This window comes from Hippocampus comes, unplaced genomic scaffold (genome assembly GCF_001891065.2).
Source record: "Hippocampus comes isolate QL1 unplaced genomic scaffold, H_comes_QL1_v1.1 scaffold7, whole genome shotgun sequence".
NCBI classification, from domain to species: Eukaryota; Metazoa; Chordata; class Actinopteri; order Syngnathiformes; family Syngnathidae; genus Hippocampus; species Hippocampus comes.
Genome location: NW_017842060.1, coordinates 6,756,508 through 6,778,489, shown reverse-complemented (window position 1 = coordinate 6,778,489; position 21,982 = coordinate 6,756,508). Strand labels below are relative to the sequence as shown.

At 43.9% G+C, this 21,982-nt stretch overlaps 1 protein-coding gene across 2 annotated transcripts; it reads left to right on the top strand.

Moving 5' to 3' along the window:
• Positions 1–3,955: 3,955 nt before the first annotated feature.
• Positions 3,956–21,328, top strand: LOC109511098 (myosin-9-like). Of its 2 annotated transcripts, XM_019861849.1 has the most exons (42): positions 3,956–4,146; positions 4,220–4,360; positions 4,444–4,600; positions 5,629–5,656; positions 5,803–5,896; positions 6,121–6,141; positions 7,395–7,487; positions 7,565–7,628; positions 8,038–8,136; positions 8,250–8,393; positions 9,043–9,138; positions 9,223–9,299; positions 9,383–9,577; positions 9,662–9,835; positions 10,258–10,431; positions 10,525–10,639; positions 10,790–10,980; positions 11,065–11,186; positions 11,266–11,335; positions 11,409–11,569; positions 11,669–11,777; positions 11,869–12,000; positions 12,361–12,567; positions 12,650–12,787; positions 12,884–13,007; positions 13,447–13,618; positions 13,695–13,907; positions 14,269–14,413; positions 14,487–14,693; positions 14,778–14,882; positions 15,359–15,511; positions 15,596–15,844; positions 15,986–16,198; positions 16,278–16,490; positions 17,308–17,469; positions 17,556–17,684; positions 17,822–17,910; positions 18,772–18,895; positions 18,982–19,190; positions 19,283–19,391; positions 20,195–20,367; positions 20,686–21,328. In XM_019861849.1, exons 1-42 carry the CDS (start codon positions 3,961–3,963, stop codon positions 20,792–20,794), a joined length of 5,886 nt encoding a protein of 1,961 aa, XP_019717408.1. In that variant the 5' UTR covers positions 3,956–3,960; the 3' UTR covers positions 20,795–21,328. The 2 variants fall into 2 exon arrangements, with proteins under 2 accessions (XP_019717408.1, XP_019717409.1); XM_019861850.1 differs by lacking the exon at positions 6,121–6,141.
• The last annotated feature ends 654 nt before the right edge of the window (positions 21,329–21,982 follow it).

Sequence of the window (21,982 nt, the reverse complement as noted above, 5' to 3'; positions counted from 1 at the left end):
TGCTAAAATTAGCGTCAATACAGTATTTGGCACATTATATAGCGTTCCCCCCTTTTCTCTTTTTGAAAAAAACTTGAAAGACAGAACGGTAGTTGAAAGGATGGGCCTTTGTCTTTGTGATGTCATTAAAAGGAAAAAAGTGAGAAAGTCTCTCTGATGTTTATCGGACAGACAGACAGACAGACAGACAGACGGACAAACAGGCAGGCCTACTTTTGTTGTTTCCCACTCAAGTTCATCAGAATGCACATGATGACTGTCAAAGAAAACTAAGCTAACCTCTACAGCAAAATGCATATTTGCACCTCAGGTATGTTCACACTAAAGTTTGTTGATTGTTGAGCCACCTTTGTATCCGTGTGTGGACAGGTTTTTAGCATTGATTGTTTTTCAGTGCCAGGTACTTTTGACTTAATTGGCTGCAATTAAACCGCGTGCGCGTGTGTGTATACCAGATGGTGGAGAAAATACATGTTTTGAGGGTAAGGTGCTGTCACAGTTAAATGTGAAGAAAAAGTTGCCCCCCCCCCCCCGTTCTTCCTTTTGTAGTACTTGATTTCATTTTTAGAACTAGCTATGATTCACAAATGACCCTCGACTGGACCTGGCGGCCCATTTTAAGGCACTGATGGGGAAAGGAAGAGCAGCATTGTAAAGTTTGATAAGTATCGGGTTTTCCCATTTTTTTGTGTCCAGTCTCGTATTTGCCCAAAATAGCCCCTTGGTTAATTTTAATGCACGGCACCATGTTAGGAGTGGATGTGATTTCAAGTCGTTGACTGGGCCATCACTTGCACCCATCAGTTGCAGTCAAGTTTATATGCCAGATTGATTTTTGCTTGATTTTTGGATGTAAATCTGTCGATTCTTACTTTTTGTTTTCCTCCTTGCGAGGTGAACCAAATAAGCTGTTGTAGGAAAAAGAAAGTCCACTGTCAGGCATGCCAGGCCGCAAGCGAGGGCGTCAGCAACAGCGAGACGTTCTGGCATCCACCCGGCCGGTTAGCTGGCAGTGAATGTCACATCCAAAGTTGGATATTAATTATTAGTTAATTAAAACAAATGATGTAACCTGACCCGCATCATACACAGGCTTCCGCATTCTCATACGGCAATTGTTTTATCGTACACTTTAGCCTGTCTGAAACTGAGCCAACAAAATGGGCGTCGTCAGTGTCTGATTGACAGACCTTTTGTCACTATTGACTCTGGAAAATTGCAAGAATGATGCAGATTTGTCAGAATCTGACCAAGAAAATGCCATGTTGAATTGAAGAGATGGCTGGGCCAAGATGGCTTTCAACGCCGCTACTTCATGGCCCCGCCTCTTGCAGGCACGTATGGTTGCGTGCATTAGCTGTCAAGGCATCTTGACAAATGGGTTCCGCAAGCTATTATGTAGGCTTGCTTTAATACAACCTGTGTAACCAAAAATGCGTTTGGATGCAGTTTTTATTGATAAACCATGTGTAGTTTTCTTTTCGACCACCACAGGTACACTTTTAGACGCCCTGATTTTAAGTGACGCTGATCATTTCAGTTTTTATGTATGGCAGGTGTTTTTTTATTTCTGTAAACTTGGACTCAACACACCAGCATAGACTGATACACCCTTTTAAATTGTTTAAAATTGTACAGTGTCTCCCCGCATACTTGTTTCGCGTCCACATATTTGCAGGTTTTTTTTTTTCTTCTTTCTTTCATCTATTTCCATTCGAGAGTTTAATATCATTTATCAATTTAGAGGAGCCATTTTTGGCCAGGTATGTGATGGTAAAATTGGATTCAACACACCTCCGTGGAGAGATTACTCCCTGAAACAATGAGCATAATATTGAAAAAAAAAATGCTCCTGTGTGAGTTCACAATAGCGATATTTAAGGTTTTGATGACATTTCGACAGTCTAAAGGGGTTACAGAGAAGGCCTCTTGAGCACATCAATCCCTAAATGGACACGTAAGGATCCAAAATGTTGGACCCAAGCAGTTGTCACATGAGCAGCCTGCTAAGCTTGAGCGCCGGCCAAAAAGAAGAATTGAGTGGAGGTTTACGAGCTGTGAGAGATTTGAGCATCAAAGCGGAGGAGGTGCCATATTGACGTACTTGTTTGATTTGTCACCAGAGTACCTTTTGTATTTGTGTTCAAGGCATCGCGCGGAATCAACGCACGCAATCAAACAGTGTTTGTTTTCCGACTCGATGCTCTCTGCCCCTCATTGTTTACTCGGGATGCTGACCTCGGCTTGTTTCTCACCAATTCCTGGACTTTGTGAAGCATGATCTGCTGAAAACATGGTCGCCGCCTCTCCTCCTCCTCCTCCTCCACCGATTGTTCATGTCTGAGCACATAATGAACTTAGGTGGGAGACAGATGACCGCTGACCTGATCCCTTTATCCGAACTTGCTACCAGACACACACAACTCATGCTCCTGACCCCTGCTCACCCAATATTTGTTCACATGATGAAACCACCTCTTTGATCCTTTATTTGGGAAATGCTTAGAAAGGGGGCGGGGGAAAGAGCATTTCTGAATAAAAACATGAATTCACATCGCCGTAGTGAGAAAAAAAGCAAATCTAAAAACAAGAACTACACTATGTATTAACCAAAGCCAATCTGAAGTCCCAAAAATGTTGACATTTTAAAATTATCTTTAACTACTAAGTCTAGCACAATGGAATTGAGCAGTTTAGGTGTTTATTCTGGTAACGAAGAGAAAAATTTGACTTGTTTCCATCCATTATATAAAAATTTGAGATTATTTCAACATTGCCAAAGTTAGTGCCCCCCCCCCCCTTTATTTCATGGGAAATTTTGTCTACCTCTGGGTTCCAATCTCAGCTGTGGCCTACACGTGTTCAATAGAGTTCGTATGTTCTTCCCGTGTTTTTGTTTTCTTCTTGTGCTCAATCTTCCTCCTGCATTCTGAAAACATGCATGTTGATTGAAGCCTTAAAAAGTCCATTAGTGCGAGTGGAATCGTTTGTTTGTCTAGCTGCACCCTGTAATTTGGCTTGCGAACAGGTCAGTGTCTCGAGAACGACAACCTCTCGCACAGTCCGATGGAGTAATTCACCCATGATGCTGAGGAAGCGCAAGGTATAGAAAATGGTTGAGGCCCATGGTTTCCACTTTAAGCACTTCCAAATATGCTTGCTTACCTTCTTGGTAAAGGTTGGGTGTGGCCCAGGAGAGAGTAATGCCATTTCTCTCCTTGTCCGGGCCTGTTGCTTCCCGACATTCCTGACTACAAAGCCTCTCTCTATCCTCCTCCATCGGGACCTGGAAAATGTTTTTTTTTTTTTTTTTTTCCCCCTCCTGTAAGTAGGGATGCCAGGTCAGCAACTGGAAGGGGATAATCAGCAATGGAGAGGATAGGGTCGAGTTGGAAATTTGTGAAATTTGGATCGCTCATGAGAATGAGAGATCTTCGATTCTTGTGAGAGGGAAGACATTTTCTTGTGCTGTCTGCTCATAAATACACTGTATGATACATTTAAATACACCTCTGAATTCCCTTTGCAGAATCTGTACAGTTATTTCTTTACACTTGTATGAGAATGAATTAGAGAAGTTGAAATGGTTTCAAATGAAATGCAAACATTGGAGCGCCTCCCGCCTCTAAGAGAACACGTTGAAAAGCACTCGGCACCAGTCTGGTGATGACATCTTCACCACAAATTTGGCAACCCCTCAAAGGCAATGACTCTCATCAGATTACGGCTCACTTGTTGCTTCCCGTCATTCTCTTCGTCGGTGTGATTACGCAAAAAAAAAACTCCCAGGATGATTACTGTGAAAATCTGGGGCGAGGTAAAAGAAAGGTCAACTTATTTTATCCACATTCTGTAAACATGCAGTTGCTGCACACTGAATTAAGTGTACCTATGCAGTACGAGACCTTAAACTAGCTTTGCCACTTTTTTGAGTGTGAAATGTGTTGCCTTACAGCTACCATGAGTGACGCAGACAAGTACCTGTACGGGGACCGCAGCGGGATGAGCAACCCGCTGGCTCAGGCCGACTGGGCCAGCAAGAAGCAGGTGTGGGTCCCCTCGGAAAGACTGGGCTTCGAGGCCGGCTCCGTCAAGGAGGAGCTGGGCGAGGAGTGCGTGGTGGAGCTCAGCGACTCAGGCAAAAAGGTACGAGTTGAGTCTGTGACCAATGGAGCAACTTGCTGGAAAGCTTCTCTGACACACTTCATTCAAACTTTAGGTGAAGATCAACAAGGATGACATCCAAAAGATGAACCCGCCCAAGTTCAACAAGGTGGAGGACATGGCCGAGCTCACCTGCCTCAACGAAGCCTCTGTGCTGCACAACCTTAAAGAACGCTACTACTCTGGACTAATCTATGTGGGTTTAGCCACTTTTTTTTTTCCCTTCGTGGCACCACAGGTGCCATTAAGCACTGACTTTGTATTTTTCCACCATATTAGACGTATTCAGGGCTCTTCTGCGTTGTGGTCAACCCCTACAAATTCCTACCCATCTACTCTGAGGAAATAATCAACATGTACAAGGGCAAGAAGAGGCACGAGATGCCACCTCACATCTATGCCATCACCGACACGGCCTACAGGAGCATGATGCAGGGTATACACACACACACACACAATATTAAGCCTGTCGAGCAATGCAGCCAAAGGTGACTGAACTGGACAATTGCCAACAAATTACAGTTCGCCGACTCACACCCATAAATCTGGCGATTGACTCCTACGCACATCCACCGACACGCAACACAGACTAAGTGCATGTTGAACCAAAAACAACTTGCAACGATTGTCAAGGAAGAAGCAGATTTTCCTGGCCACTGTAGCTAGAATACAAAGAGAGGAAACTGGCAAGAAGAAAGGAGAGGGTGTGGATATTTTGGAGGTTATTGGCAATGTCCACTACATGTTTCGGTGAGATTCGTGGTGATTGTTGCTAAAATGCTTCTTTTTTAACCTCAGTTACATATGAAATTGTAAAAACACAATGCCTAGATAAGATGCATTATTTTCCTTGAGGGTATTGATGGAGAAGGTTAAAAGGAGCCACATTGTCTTTGTTCAGGTAGAGAAACAAGTGTAGTACAGGACATATATGAAGCAGGAGTGAGTTTTATGGCCGAGGTGTTGGCAGTAGGACTGCGGCAGGGATCCGTTCTGGGCCCCCCTTCCGTTTTGCAATAGTGATAGGCTGACAGATGAAGTCAGGTGTGTTAGAAGAACACAAAACCCTTTATTCCTGTTGAATCTTAATTCCAAGCCTTTTTCGAGGCAATTGTAGGGTTCCCTTTTTGGCAACAGTTTGGGGACTGTTTCTCACTACACAAAAAAAGGTCCAGAAAGACATCTTTTTAGAATAATTTGGTGTGGTGGAACTTGATGAAACACTTGGTGAGATGAATTAGAACAGAGATGGTCAGCCATTGCCTTCTCAGGTCCAATATCAGTGAGGTTTGCCCCACGCCACCAGAAAGTAAAAAGTCTTTCCAACGTCTAGTTTCACTTCCTGCTGGCGTAATGGCCACACGTCCCAATATTTTTGTTTAGATAGTGTCTATTTAGAGATGGTCAACATTATTTAGCGCCTCCTTTGAGGTTTTATTTAATCCATGTTTGTCTTGTCTCCAGATCGAGAGGATCAGTCCATCCTTTGCACGTAAGTCACTAATCTCCTGGTCCATCAAAAGGACTCACTTCAAAAGATTTTAATCCTTGCAATGTTAAGATCGGAAAAAAAAACTCGTCTCACCAGTGAAAATGCGAAACATTAGATGTATGTTTTCTCTGTGCTAACTTGTCTAGTGGCGAGTCTGGAGCAGGAAAAACTGAGAATACCAAGAAGGTCATTCAATATCTGGCCTATGTCGCCTCATCTTTCAAGTCTAAGAAGGATCAGGTCTGCACAAATAGCTTCAATTTCTCCGTCTTGTTTTTTTTTTTTTTTTCCCTGTTGTTTCACATTCCTGTTTTTTTTTTTTTTTGTTTTGTTTTTTAAAATCATTTCATCGACCTGAGCACATTCCTCTTTCAGGTCTTGTCATGTCTCCCCTCATGTGTGCGATTTATTTATTTTGTTGTCTCTATTTTTGAAGTAGTATCCTTTACCCCTTGTCTCTCCAGGGCAGCACAGCTCTGTCACATGTGAGTTAATGTCTCCGTACGCATGTTGTCTGCTTATGCAAGCCTTTAAACATGGAGCCTTCTGTTGTCTCCTATCATGGGAATGGTTTCATTCACTTCATAGCTTGTCTCTCATTCAAGAACTGTTTACTTGGAGCATGAGATTGGAAGATGCTCCTGTGTAAAAATTTCAGCTCTGCTGTATTCTTAATTTAAATGACTAACTGTTTCAAGGCTGCTTAATTAACAAATCACCTCAACTGTCTTGTTTGCACAAAAGTAGAAAACTGTCCTGGTAAAAATGAAAGTGCTTCGTAGGCTGATTGGGGAAGATGCTGTGGACACTTTTTTTACAATCGGTAACAGGCTTCTGCCAAGGCTGTACGAATACTTTTACATCTAATTCATTATTTCCTGAGGATTTTTTTTTTTTAAGATGAGATGGTGGGGGGGCCAAGAATGTCAGAATCCTCACTCAAAAATGTGTTTGGAATAGTGAAGGGGGGGGGGGATTGAAATGCTTGCCCTGTATGCAAAATGGGCGGGGATAGCAAAAGGCTGCAGACTTGAATCAACTTGTACACAATATATGTCTGGTAGAAGTTGCCAACAAGTTCAACCTCATATGAGATGAGCCTGCCTATCCCCTGCCAGCAGGCATATTTTCCTGTTGCAACGTGTGTTTGTCTGTCACAATGTCATATTGCATTTCCTACCTTGGTTGGTGGTTGCACGTTTTTCTAACCTCATGCATGGCGCTGCACCGGAGCTAGGTGGTGGTATAGCCCCGTTAAAAAAAATGTTGAGCCTCCTTTTCAGTGCCCAAGCAATGTATTTATTCTAGTTTAAGAAACATTAAAGTTCACAAGTATCCATTCTGTGATATAATTCTCGTTTGTGCTGCAGCTGTACCCGGTGTGTTTGTGAGGGCAGGGAGGTGAAATCTTTAAGTTACTTGAGGCATATTTGCAAACATGGTCGAACAAATTGAGAAAATGTCGGGTAAATGCTAAAAACATAGGAATCCCCCCCCCCAAAAAAAATGCCACTTGCGCATACATAAGTCAATACCCTGTGGCATTATAGTAAAAATTCCGAACAAATCAGTCATGTATTCCAGAAATAATGAAACTATAAAACACTAAAAAACAATCTTCACTTAAATTTTGAGCATGTTACTATAATGCAGGCCCAAATGCAAAAACAGCTGCTTTTTTTTTTTTTTTTAAATTAACCTGCACAAGTCAATCACTAGATGATGTCTCGTGTGTCAGGGGGAACTGGAGAAGCAGCTTCTTCAGGCCAACCCCATTCTGGAAGCCTTTGGTAACGCCAAGACGGTCAAGAATGACAACTCTTCTCGATTTGTAAGCATGACTGACATCCATTTTCCCTGAAATTCACTTACGCTTCCCCTCAGCTTTTTATTTATTTTGCTTTTTAGGGAAAATTCATCAGAATCAACTTTGATGTGAATGGATACATCGTTGGAGCCAACATTGAAACTTGCATCCTTTTGACCCAAACTAACTTAACGAGCACTGTTTTTTTTTCCTCAATGCTAATCTGAAATCCTCACTGACACACATTTCTTCTTGGAAATTCTTCAATTGAAATAATCAGTTGTTGAGCCAAACTGTCACAGGCAAATTTTAAGCAACATTTTATTTGCATATTGGCATACAAGGATTCGTTACATTTTTCACCAAGTACCACCTAGTACAGCAAAACGAGGTTTTACTCATAATTACTAACAATATGAAGTTTGAACATGAACGCCGTGCTGAAATAAATGGAAGAAAAACATATGCCTAATTTGGAGGTTCTTGTGTGTACCGGTTAATTTCTTCTGGATGACTGTTTAGGTGTATTTGACAGTATTTTGTGTTGGTTCGTCCTTGACTCAAGTTTTACCAGACCTGCTGGAGAAGTCTCGGGCCATCAGACAAGCCAAAGAGGAGAGAAGCTTCCACATTTTCTACTACATGCTGAGTGGAGCAGGAGACAAACTGCGCTGTGAGCACTAATCCCCTCACCCCCACCCTTATTATGTCTGCTTTAATTACATGTACAATTGAACTTGTGTTCATGGATTTCTTTACTCAATCAACTCCATTCCCTCCAAACAGCCGAGTTGTGTCTGGAAGACTACAGCAAGTATCGGTTCCTGTCGAATGGCAACGTGACTATTCCGGGCCAGCAGGACAAGGACATGTTCTCGGAGACCATGGAGGCCTTCCAGATCATGAGTATCCCAGAAGAGGAAAGAATTGGTATGTTTTAAATTGAGTAAAAAAAAAAAAAATCATACATTGTCTTGGAGTATTCTAAAAGGCTGCATTGGATTTTTCACAATTGAAGAGTTCCCTGGTGTCTTAATGAAAGGAATGACAGTAGCCATTTCGCAATAGCAAGAACGCTGTGTTCTCGTCAACTCTACAAATACGGTCTTACGAAGAACATACTTTCCAAAAAAGCCACTGTGTAGTCTCTTTGTAATTGGAATGGCTGGATACCTCTCTCTCGGCTCTGATGCATTTCTGTGAGATTATGGGGGGGCGAATACTTTCAAATGTTTGTTAGTTCTCGACTCACCTGTTTTGACAGCCGCATGAAATGCCATCTTGTGATATTTTCCCAGCCAAGTCTTCAAACGATGCACCCTTGGTTTAAGCTTGAATACAAATAACATCCGGGTATTTTGGTTGATGCATACTTTCAATTGGAACAGGACTCGGGCTGCAACTGCTGTTTCATGAGGACGCAAAGTTATTAGTGGTCTGTCAAAATTCACAAGGGAAATTTGGTGTAGATGTGTAGTTGTGACTAAATAATATATTACAGCACGGTATGCGGGGAAAGCCCGACAATTGCCTTTGCAGGCGCTTTAAGACCGACACCGTCTGTGCACATCCTCCTCAGGCCTGTTGAAAGTGGTGTCGGCTGTGCTGCAGTTGGGAAACATGACCTTCAAGAAAGAACGTCACTCTGACCAGGCATCAATGCCGGATGACACCGGTACACTTTTTCCGAATTACCCCTTTCTCTTACTTATACACATCCCGAAATATGATTAACATGTCCTCCTTATTCACTGCATAGCTGCACAGAAAGTGTCTCACCTGCTGGGCATCAACGTGACAGACTTCACTCGAGCTATCTTGTCACCACGTATCAAGGTTGCCAATTTTGCATGCTGACATCTTAATATATGACGATGTCCAGACATTTCCTGGCATCAAAGTGCTCTCTCTTTCTCTAGGTGGGCCGCGACTACGTCCAGAAGGCTCAAACTCAGGAGCAGGCTGAATTTGCCGTGGAGGCCCTGGCCAAGGCATCATATGAGAGGATGTTCCGCTGGTTGGTCATGAGGATCAACAAAGCTCTGGACAAGACCAAGAGGCAAGGAGCCTCCTTCATCGGCATCCTGGACATTGCCGGTTTTGAGATCTTTGAGGTGAGTTGACGCTGTCTTGATTACCGTTGGGTATTTAATGAATTGAAACACTCATTGTCACGCGCACACATTTTCTCCCTGCAGCTGAACTCGTTCGAGCAGCTGTGCATCAACTACACCAATGAGAAGCTACAGCAGCTCTTCAACCACACCATGTTCATCCTGGAGCAGGAAGAGTACCAGAGGGAAGGGATCGACTGGAGCTTCATCGACTTTGGCCTCGACCTGCAGCCCTGCATCGATCTCATTGAGAAACATGTGAGCCGTCACACACCTTGGGCACCTGTCGAGCTGCACGAACAACATACTGAAGGATGACGCGTTTGCCCCAAAGGCTCATTATGAAAAGAAACTTGAGTTACATTTAGGGCTGGGCGATTTGGCTGAAGTGTATCATGATATAAGTTTGGGTTTGAATCATATAATCAGACGTGCGCACGCACACACACACACACAGAGGAAGTCTGCCAACCTGTTTTCTTGTGGGTCACGTGACATTCCACATATGTGCCTTTATCCATGGACTGGACATTCGAGTCATTGTGTTTCAACGCTTTGATTCAATCTCATTTTTCCAACTGTGTCTCGCCTCAGATCTTCCATCACTAGTCGTGTACCATACAGTAGCACTTTGTTTCACCGAGAGACTAATGCACCACCTCCTCCTCTCTCGATTGCAGTCTGGACCTCCTGGCATCTTGTCTCTGCTAGATGAGGAGTGCTGGTTCCCCAAGGCCACAGACAAGAGCTTTGTGGAGAAGGTGGTTCAGGAGCAGGGAACACATCCTAAGTTCCAGAAACCCAAGAAACTCAAGGATGATGCTGACTTCTGCATCATCCACTATGCTGGGAAGGTAACTGAAAATTCTGTGTGTCGATATAGGAGTGGTTCCAGTCGAGAAATAGTTTCAGGTCTTTATCAAGAAAGATGCATTCTATTGCTACAGGTGGACTACAAAGCGGACGCGTGGCTGATGAAAAACATGGATCCTCTGAATGAGTGTGTGGCCACGTTGCTCAACCAGTCCACTGACAAGTTTACAGCCGACCTGTGGAGAGACGGTGTGTGTGGAATTTGCAAATAAAGATTTCCATATGTCGCAATGTAGCAATCTGGGGTGCATTCAAAATGAGCAGCAAGGTGTAATATCAAGGAAAAGCTCCATTTTTACCCTCGTAACATTGCCTTGACACCTTTTTGTGTCCTCGCAGTCGACCGTATTGTCGGCCTGGATAAAGTAGCGGGAATGTCAGATTCCATGCACGGTGCCTTCAAGTCTCGTAAAGGCATGTTCCGCACCGTGGGCCAACTGTACAAGGAGCAGCTGGGTAACCTGATGGCCACGCTCAGAAACACCAACCCCAACTTTGTCCGCTGCATCATCCCCAACCATGAGAAAAAGGTGCTGGCATCGCGTGACATCATTTCTGTTATTTGATTCCGTCTCCCATTCATATCGTCATTATATACTTATAACTCGTTTTAGGCAGGGAAACTAGAGCCTCACCTGGTTCTGGACCAGCTTAGGTGTAATGGAGTCTTGGAGGGCATCCGGATCTGCAGACAGGGCTTCCCCAACCGCATTGTCTTCCAGGAGTTCAGACAGAGGTAAAGTGCACCCGTGTTCATTTGTTTTGGGGATGGAGACTTAAGTAAGGAAAATACAATGTCGTATAACTCTTCTCAGGTATGAAATCCTCACTCCAAATGCCATCCCAAAGGGTTTCATGGATGGCAAGCAAGCCTGTGTGCTCATGGTACGAGGGAGAAGTCACATCAGGAATAAAAGGGAAGGTCGCGTCTTCATCTGACTTCATTGCTCCGTTTCAGATAAAGGCACTGGAGTTGGACCCCAATCTGTACCGCATCGGTCAGAGTAAAGTGTTCTTCAGAGCCGGTGTCCTGGCTCACCTGGAGGAGGAGAGAGACATGAAGATCACAGACGTCATCATCTGTTTCCAGGCCTGGTGCCGAGGATATGTGGCACGCAAGTAAGGAGGCACTCTGGAGGGAGTTTTGTCATCTTGATCACAGAAACTTCTCAACTGCAAACGCGCGCTTTTTTTTTTTTTTTTTTTTGGTAACGATAGAGCCTTTGCCAAGAGACAGCAGCAGTTGATGGCCATGAAAGTTATCCAGAGGAACTTGGCTGCTTACCTCAAACTCAGGAACTGGCAATGGTGGAGACTTTTCACCAAGGTATGACGATTTATTCAACAGAACTTTACTGCATCATACATTTAGACACATTGCCAGACTATAAGCTTTTTTTCTGGTTGTTCTTGTGAAGGTGAAGCCGCTGCTACAAGTGACCCGGCAGGAGGAGGAGATGGTGGCCAAGGATGAGGAGCTGCAGAAAGTCAAAGAGAGGCAGTTGCAGGCTGAGGAGCAGCTCCAACAATACGAGACCAAGCAACAGCAGGTACCAGTGTCACTGATGTAGCAATAAGCAATTATTTTAACTTTCTCCCCCCCCCCCCCGAAGAAGTAATGATATTATATTAAGTGGAGGAGGTGTCTATAAACTAATGTTTCAATCGAGCCTGATGTAATCGCTTCTATTGCTGCGTGCATTCATGATAGTGTTCTGTACTACTTGCGTTTGTCCGTAATGGTTTTTATAATCCTTCACTCTTACTTGTCTTGCCGTGAATTGTAATATACGGTTGTACTGCGAACTTGATATATACCTTGGCAGAATTTGTAAAACGTATACCAATCTTTAAAGAAAACATGAGTGATCGAGCAATATTGCAATTGTCGTTTTTCTTTTAACCGCCAGCTGAATGCCGAGAAGCTGGCCCTCCAGGAGCAGCTGCAGGCAGAGACCGAGCTGTGCGCCGAGGCTGAGGAGATGCGAGCCCGCCTGGCCAGCAAGAAGCAGGAGCTGGAGGAGATCCTTCACGACTTTGAGGCTCGCCTGGAAGAGGAAGAGGACCGCGTGGGCCAGTTGCACAGCGAGAGAAAAAACCTGATGCAGAACATTACCGTCAGTAAAGGGAATCGGGATCGCAATGTACTCAACGCATTGTGCTCAACGTTTTTTTTTTTTCCTCCCCCTGTTCTTATAGGACCTAGAGCAGCAGCTGGATGAGGAAGAAGCAGCCAGACAGAAGCTTCAGATGGAAAAGGTCACCACAGATGCTAAAATGAAAAAAATTGAGGACGACATGATGGTGCTGGATGACCAGAATAACAAGCTCAACAAGGTCACAAGCACTCCACTGCACTTGTCTCCACTCGGCGTCGCTGCCACCATGCACGTGCGCCAAAACAGCTGTGTTTTCCCCCTTTTTCAACTTCAGGAGAAGAAACTTTTGGAGGACAGGATCTCAGAGTTCACAACCAACTTGGCTGAAGAGGAGGAGAAGTCTAAAAGCTTACAAAAACTCAAGAATAAACATGAGGCCATGATCACTGATTTGGAGGGCAAGTATTTTTCCTGTGGTCTAATCCTGTTTATCAGTCAAGTGTATATTAGAATACAATATCACTTCCGTTACAAATAATAAAACGGGAATTGTAATTTGGGGGCAGAAAATCAAAGCTGATTGGTGCACCCAATAACATAAGCTCCAACCTATTTTTGTTTTAGAAATTTTCCTGACAATTTTTTTTTCTTCAAGTTTTGAAGTTCCCTTTTTTTTTAATAGAAGCAGCATTTATTTTTCTATGGAGTATTTGTTTTCCCTTCATTATCTGGTTCAGCACTACTGTGTTAAGTTGGACTGAGGAATTACTAGTTTACGGGAGAGGTCAGAGAGCAGTAAAAATCTGTTATTGCCATGGCAGTGACCGATGTGCTTTTTTTTTCTTCCCTTTATTGTAAACCTGTGTGATCAGAAGTGTTGTGTGTCCTAACTTTCAGAACGTCTCAGAAAGGAGGAGAAAATACGTCAAGAGCTGGACAAGAACCGTCGTAAACTTGAGGGCGACTCGACAGACCTCAATGACCAGATTTCAGAACTTCAGGCCCGCATCGCTGAACTGGAAGCTCAGCTGGCCAAGAAAGAGGAGGAGCTGCTGGCTGCGCTGGCAAAGTTGGTTTCTTTTTTTTTTTTCTTTTCACTTGCTTCCTTTCAGTCGACTTCAATACTCACCTGCTCTGTACCGCAGGATCGAGGAGGAGGCCGCAGCCAAGAACACAGCCCAGAAGAAGATCCGGGAGCTGGAAGCTCAGATCTCAGAGCTGCAGGAGGATCTCGAACTGGAGAGACAGGCGCGCCAGAAGGCAGATAAGATGCGCCGGGACCTGGGTGAGGAGCTGGAAGCTCTCAAAACGGAGTTGGAGGACACATTGGACTCTACTGCAGCACAGCAGGAGCTAAGGTAACCCCCCCCCCCCCCCGCACCCTCTTCAGTTTAGAGACTGTATTTCCAGTTATTTTAATAAAGTGACTGTCATTGGTTTGTCAAAAGTTATCAATAATGATACACAATTTCATGCTCAATGCAGTTATAAAAGATCCATCCTTAAATAAGAGAGGGTTTGAACAATCCAAAAAATAACCGCATACTGTAAAACCCCACAAGCAAAGGGCTTTTGTGCATTTAAAAAAAAAAAAAAAGAGCGTTCAAGGGTGGCACAAAACTGCCGAACAGCAAAACCTACCCATATGTCCAGTTACAGATTTTTACCTGCTACAGAAAAGCCATTTTCACAATGGCTTATCATTCTCCATCCTTCCAGGTCCAAACGTGAAACTGAGGTTGCCCATCTGAAGAAGACTCTGGAGGATGAGGCCAAGGCTCACGAGCAGCTGATGGCTGACATGAGACAGAAACACAACCAGGCCTTTGACGAGCTGAATGATCAGCTGGAGCAGGCCAAGCGGGTAAGGAGCACAACCTTCACTTGCTTACAAATAACAGGATGAGGTGTTGAACATTGGCTTTATGTGCACACAGAACAAGATGTCTGTGGAGAAATCAAAGCAGGCACTAGAGAGCGAATGGAATGAGGTGCAGATCGAGCTCAAGACTCTTACGCAAGGCAAATCGGATTCAGAGCACCGTCGCAAGAAGGCAGAGTCCCAACTTCAGGAGCTTCAGGTCAAATATGGAGAGAGCGAACAGCAGAGGCAGGAGATGGCTGACAAGATGGCCAAAATGCAGGTTTGGACATATTGAAAATGTTGTTTTTTTTTTTTTTTTTTTGCAAGAGACTCGTTTTCACACCGTCACTTTCCATGTGTTTAGGCTGAGCTGGACAACGTCAACAGCCTTCTGACTGACGCAGAGGGCAAAAATATCAAATTCAGCAAAGACCTTTCTTCAGTGGAGTCTCAGCTGCAGGATGCACAGGTACGAGCCCAAAATATGTATGGTGATGATTATGGACGGGCATTCTTAGACTGCTGAGCTTCGTGATGCTGGTTTCCTCTGAACATAGTTTGGAAGCAGGTACTTCATTCTTGAAATAAGGTATGGACAAAAGTAATGATGTGACACTGATGCCATGTCATTGCCTCGACTAACATTGCTTTAAGTCCCCCTCACCAATCCCTTTACCGGTTCACATACGTAAGCTGGTTTCGGCCCCAAAATGTCAACTTCTAGCACGAACATGTTTCCAATGAATGGACCTCTTGTTAGACAAAACAGAGGAGACATCAACAATTTGTGCCAGAAATTATGACGGGATCAATCTTTGAAGATTCGTTACTTGTGATATTATAGAAACGGTGACGATTAAATGATCAAGAAAAACAATATAGATTTATAAAACCCTTCCATGCCTGTGACAACGCTCTCTAATTTTGTTTTCTCTTGAATTGCAGGAGTTGCTCCAAGAGGAGACTCGTCAGAAGCTGGGCATCTCCACTCGCTTGCGGCAGCAGGAGGATGAGCAGAACAACCTACGGGAGTTGCTGGAGGAAGAGGAGGAGGGCAAGAGGAACGTGGAGAAGCAGGTCTCCTCGCTCCAGGCCCAGGTTAGCTTCACGGACTCTCACTTTATTCTTCTCGTCATCTAATCCATCTGCCCGTGTTTCATTCTTGACCTTGGCGCTCCTCAGCTGGCCGACATGAAGAAGAAGTTGGATCAGGAGACGGCCAACCTGGAGAGCGCGGAGGAGGGTCGCAAGCGCGTCCAACGTGACGCCGACTCGCTGCAGCAGCAGCTTGAAGAGAAGACGGCCGCCTACGATAAATTGGAGAAGACCAAAACCCGTTTGCAGCAGGAGCTGGATGACCTCATGGTGGACCAGGACAACCTGAGGCAGGTGGTCTCCAACCTGGACAGGAAACAGAAGAAGTTCGACCAGGTATCACAGATGCAGCAACAAACCATAAAGGGTTGATTGAGCAAAAAGTTTAGTTGGACAATATGAGGTCTGATTCAGTCCAAGGAGAGATTCGGAACGCGTGTCTGGTTTGTATTAACAACTTCGTCACTCTCCACTTAGATGCTGGCTGAGGAGAAGAACACCTCCACTCGGTATGCCGAAGAGCGCGACAAGGCTGAAGCTGACGCCAGGGAGAAAGATACGCGGGCGCTGACGCTGGCCCGCGAGCTGGAGAGCATGACGGACATGAAGGACGAAGTGGATCGGGCCAACAAGCTGCTCAAAGCAGAGATGGATGACTTGGTCTCCTCCAAGGATGACGTGGGCAAGAGTGTAAGAGGAAAAAAACACGACGGATGTAGGAGACAATCGTGTTTTATCGTCGTGACTGGCAATCCTTCGTTTTGCACAGGTTCACGAGCTGGAGCGGTCCAAGCGTGCTATGGAGCAACAGCTGGAGGAGATGAGGGTTCAGCTGGAGGAGCTGGAGGACGAGCTACAGGCCACCGAGGACGCCAAACTCCGTCTGGAGGTTAACATGCAGGCCATGAAGGCCCAGTTTGACCGCGACCTGCAGGCCAGAGACGAGCAGGGCGAGGAGAGGAGGAAGCAGCTGGTCAAACAGGTGAGAAAGATTTATTGTCTCACCCCCCCCCCAAAAAAAACTAGTATGTAAGGTAATTTGATGACAGGCTTTTTCTAATGGTTTTGAAAAAGGAAAATCATGTTAAAGAATGTAGATTATATAAGTGTATAGGAATAACTCGGGCTGCAGCTAAGGATTTTGAACGTGACCTTTTGAGTTTAATTGATTACTCAGTCGTTATTTCTTTTTTTTTTTTTTTTTAATGATGTCCTTCCATTCAAAAACAGCATCATTTCAAGTCGACAGCATGGAAAATGAGCAAATTGTTTCGGTCACTAGTTCGGTCTGTAACACTCCAAAAAATGGGCAAGAATGTTGATCATCAAGGTAAAAGCAGATATTTGCAATTTGTTTGGATTTAAGACAAAGATAATCAGTCTCCATGGAGAAATCTTGGAGTTGTGTGACCCATGTAATTTCCGCTAATTTCATCTTGGTACCGTTTTGAAATGCTTAACTGTTTCTCATAAGAAAAATACATTTTCAAACCGTTCCAAATCGGTAAGAGTTCCACCGGTTATTTCCCCATTCCTAATTATTTTCCACTGTTCTCAATTGTCATCTCATACAGTGATCCGCCATTATAAGGAGCATGAGAATTTCACTAGTGTCATTTTTATAACAAATAATGGTATCAGATTAAAAAAATGGATCAGCATTTTCAATTTTATTTCATGGACATAAATCAATGACAATAAGAATTTAAAATATTGAAACATCTTATTCCAATAAAACTAGTTAAATAAAAACAGTTATCACTTTATTTTAAATCACATTCCCCCTCCCTCCCTTTCAGGTTTGTGGAATGGAAGTGGAGCTGGAGGACGAACGCAGGCAGCGCTCTCAGGCTCTGTCCTCCAAGAAGAAGTTGGAGCTGGACTTGGGAGATCTCGAAACCCAGATCGATGATGCAAACAAGGGCCGAGATGAGGCCATCAAACAGCTGAAGAGGCTGCAGGTAAGTTATTTCTGGTGGGGGCGGTGAAGGCACATTTTGAAGACACAAGCGTCACGTTGTCTAATCTTGTGCATGTCCTAAACAAGGCCCAGATGAAAGAGCAAATGAGAGAGCTCGAGGACCTGCGCATGGCCCGAGATGAGGCAGTCAACGGGGCCAAGGAGACCGAGAGGAAGCTGAAAGCCTTGGAGGCAGATGCTCTTCACTACCAAGAGGTAGCAATCCTCCCCCACGCGCGCACCTCCTTCCAATAGAACACACTTTTCAGAGCAAACCGGACTGTGTGGTTATGTGCAAGCGAGGATGAGCATTATTCAACTGCAAATAACATTGTCTTCTGCTTTTTTTACAGGATCTCGCCACTGCCGAGAGACTCAAGAGACAAATCCAGGCAGAGAGGGACGAGCTACAGGATGAGATTAACAACAGCAATGCTAAAAAGTAAGTTGTAACACGAGGGCTACCAGAATTCTAAAACTACTCGATCTACATTGCACTCTCACAATGTCATCGACAAAAATTCTGTTTTAGTAGGTAATAGAGGCCTTTTGTTTTTTAAAATTCTTTTTTTTAATGTAAATTACATAATGTACACAAATTAGAGGCAGGTGGTGGAATGTCTATATAGTACCACGTGCACGACGCTGTCATGCTGCTTGTGGGTCAGCGGTTATAAGTTTCTCGATTTCGACTCTCTGGGGTGTCCTGCAAAAAAATGTCAACACATCTGACTCTTATACTACACGCGGTGCAGCTCCTTTTTGTCAGGTTGGCAGGGGGAGACCAAATAATTCAATTTCCCCCTTTGACTTGGAGGTTAACCTGCACCACGCACTGGTTTGCTTTAAACTTTGGAGGTTCCTCTTAACTTTATGATGCATGATGGTGTCAAACAGTAGCATGTCTTGATGGTCAACAATTCAGCGTTATGGTTAACAGTTTGTAGTATACATTTGCTAGTTGAACAGATTTCACGTAGCAAAACAATCACTCAACTCATCCAGAAATAACGGTCCCATTCAGAATGTGGAAAGAAAACGCAGTTACTCTCCAGCATTTTTGCCAACCTGCTCAGGCAATGGCCTCTTCATATTAAACTGTACCGACTTGACATGATCATTTTAGTCGGTTAGGCTGAAATATATTTTCATCAACTGTTAAAATCCCTATTGAGAGCAAACGTTCAATAATCTGGTCTGGTTGCCGTAAATTCACATGAATTCTGATGGAAAGGTTCTAACTATGGCACTTCCTGTAATTTTGCAAACCTAAGTGACTCTCACCCTTCAATTTATTGTTCAGTTCACTGCAGGCTGAAGAGAAAAGGAGGCTGGAGGGTCGCATTACCCAGCTAGAGGAGGATTTGGAGGAGGAGCTACTTAACACCGAGATGGTCAATGAGCGTCTGAAGAGAACCACACTGCAGGTATGCTCCAGCCCCTCCCTCTTTTGGAAGTATGAAATAAAAGGCAAAGTGACTAGAGCACAATTTATTTGGATTTTGTCATTTAGATGGAGCAGCTGACCACAGAACTCTCCGCCGAGCACAGCAATGTCCAGCGGCTGGAGGGCACTCGATCGCAGCTGGATCGCCAGAACAAGGAAATGAAGCTGAAGTTACAGGAGCTTGAGAGCACCATCAAGTCCAAGTACAAGTCCAACATTGCCTCCCTGGAGGCCAAGATTGCTCAATTGGAAGAGCAGCTCGACATTGAGTCCAAGTCAGTCTCTTATTGCTTTTGGGGGCAGAAAACCTCTTTCAAAGGTTTTGTCGTCATTGGTGTCCCCCATTCATGTTCCTTTTGGAATTCAGGGAGCGTCAACAAGCATCCCGGCTGGTCAGGAGGACGGAGAAGAAGCTGAAGGAGATCATGTTGCAGGTAGACGATGAGCGGCGCAACGCGGAGCAATACAAGGACCAGGTAAGCCTTCGTCTATTTCATCCTGCCACCAGATGGCGCTGTTATTTATTTCCATCATGTGCTGCACATACCAGTGACTGTGTGTGTGTGGCATTGTGATCTAAGTGGCTTAAAAGCTTTTTTTTTTTTTTTTTTTTTTAATAAATCCAGTATAGTACAAAAAAATAAAACTAGAGATTAAAGGCAACAGTAAATACGAATGAACTGCACTGAAAGGGTAAGCCAACTCAAAATTTATTTCCAATATGTTCAATCGGGCCCTACACGTCATGGCATTCTGATTAATGCTTTTGTGGAATATGAACTAATCAGCAAAATTACCCCCCCCCCTTTTTTTTTCTAAACCCTTTTCATGGGGTGGCTGTTTTGCCACTTGCTGTCAATTGAAGATGACACCACAGTTGCTTAGGTATCAACCGATCATGACACAACTTGTTTGACTTGGCTTCCCCTTTCAGTGCCGTTCAGTAGTATTTGACGTGATGTGGGTACAACTATCGCCTTTAATGTCTAGTTTTATTTTCCAATATCGAAGTGGAAAGTTAATGTTCAAACAATCTGCGGTGGCAGTGCATAGTCAAGTTGAAAGTCCTCTTTAAATTGGCTGATTGGAAGAAGAGATGCCAGAAACACGTGATTAACGGATCATCGACTTCAACCTTCAAAAGTCGATGCTTAACTGTAAGGTTGGATCATCGGCAACCAGATCACTAACCTAGGGAGGGTAAAAAAAAAACTAAAAAAAAATCTTTAAATTTCGCCCAACAATTCCGCTTGCATACATTTGCGAACTGTCTCTGCAGGCCGATAAGACCAACAACCGCATGCGTCAGCTGAAGCGCCAGTTGGAGGAGGCTGAGGAGGAGGTGACGCGAGCCAACGCTTACCGTAGGAAGCTGCAAAGGGATCTGGAAGACGTGACTGAGTCGGCAGATGCCATGAACCGGGAAGTCAGCAGTCTGAAGAGCAAGCTCAGGTTAGTGTACATTACAACAATCCAGCCAAAGAATAAAAAAAGATGACATGAAGCAATTTAGTCCCGATTTACAATACTTGCCCGGTGTCTTAAATCAGCCTCAATGTCACAAAACGGCTCTCACACACATTCAGAACTACAAAGATTTAACGATTTACTTGATTAATTTTATACATGTTGGGTGCTTTTCAGTCATTTTTACATTTTGTTCCTTTTTAAAATGGGTTAGCACCAACCTGTCCACACATCCAGGCATTTACCTAAATAACCATTTCACTTGTCAGATACTGACCCATGTTCGTATGTTTTGTTGTGAAGGCGCGGAGACGTACATTTGAACATCCGCCGCACCATTGCTCGCACGGGACTGGAGAGTGACGAGGATTTGGATGCGTCCACCGAGGTGTCCGAGCAGGCAGCTGAATGAACGAAGACACGCAGAGGGGAATATTCTGATTCCAATTCAGTTGCAAAGATGGCGCCAACAAAAGCCTTGCCAATCTCAAAGTATACAACATGCTGTCACAGAAATATCATGCTCTTCCATTCCTTTATGCAACAGCCATTTAGGTTTTAAATTTATGTTCATCTCAGTGACCAAATCATTTTCTCCTAAGGGCTTGATCATGTGCCGTACAATGTTGCTTGAACTGCTTCTCACTTTTCTATGCTTTTGTTATTGGTGCATATCCAATGCTGGTGCCTGGGTTTCATGTTGGACATAAGAATAAGTGTATTGTCTCTTTCAGATGTTACCTCAACTCTACAGGTGGTGGGTTTACGGGTTTACCATTTAGTATCAATCAGCACATTTGTCACCAAATGTTGTTCTGCCCTAACTCGTAGTGCATAAACACTCTTGCCCAAAAATAAGCACATTGTATCGTCGCCAAAATTTTATGGCTGTTTCTACCTTATAAAATGCCTTTATGCAATAAATAAATGGATATAATAAATATGATCACTTGTGTGTGTTAGTCGAGAAACCAGCTTTCTGTGCTGAGAGTTGTAAAAACCACACAAAACTGCAAAACAAAACACGAAGTAAAAAAATGCTGCCAAACGGAATTATGCAAACAAAAACCAAACTCATAAATGCCGAATAAAAAGCGAAACGCAATCACAGCAAAGTGGAAGCAAAAAAAAACCCCTGTGGAAATCCAAATACACTAACTAAAAAGACTGCTACAATAACAAAAACGTAAGTTGAGGCCAATAAAACAGTTTGCCAAGACACTCGGGGACACCGCAGGACTAGTCCTGTGAGACCAGATCGTGTGAAAGACCTGAGCGGGATTCCCGGATGACTGGGTGCTGTAATTGCCCTTCTTTTGGAGAAAACATTTTTAAACACAATGGACGTTATCTTGCCCGTGGGTGGTTTCAAAGCTTGTACTTTATGTAATTAACGCAAGACATACAGTAATTAGAATTAAATTATTTGACAAAGGATGGTGGTGAATCGAAGTTCACACGAGGCCACAAACGGAGGGGGATCTGTTCTCATAGGACTGGTCATGTTTCGGTCCTGAATTGGTGAGTTTGACTTTTGTTTTGCATTTGTTTTGTAGTTTGTAATGTTAGCTTCCACTTTGTTGCTGTGATTACAGCATTT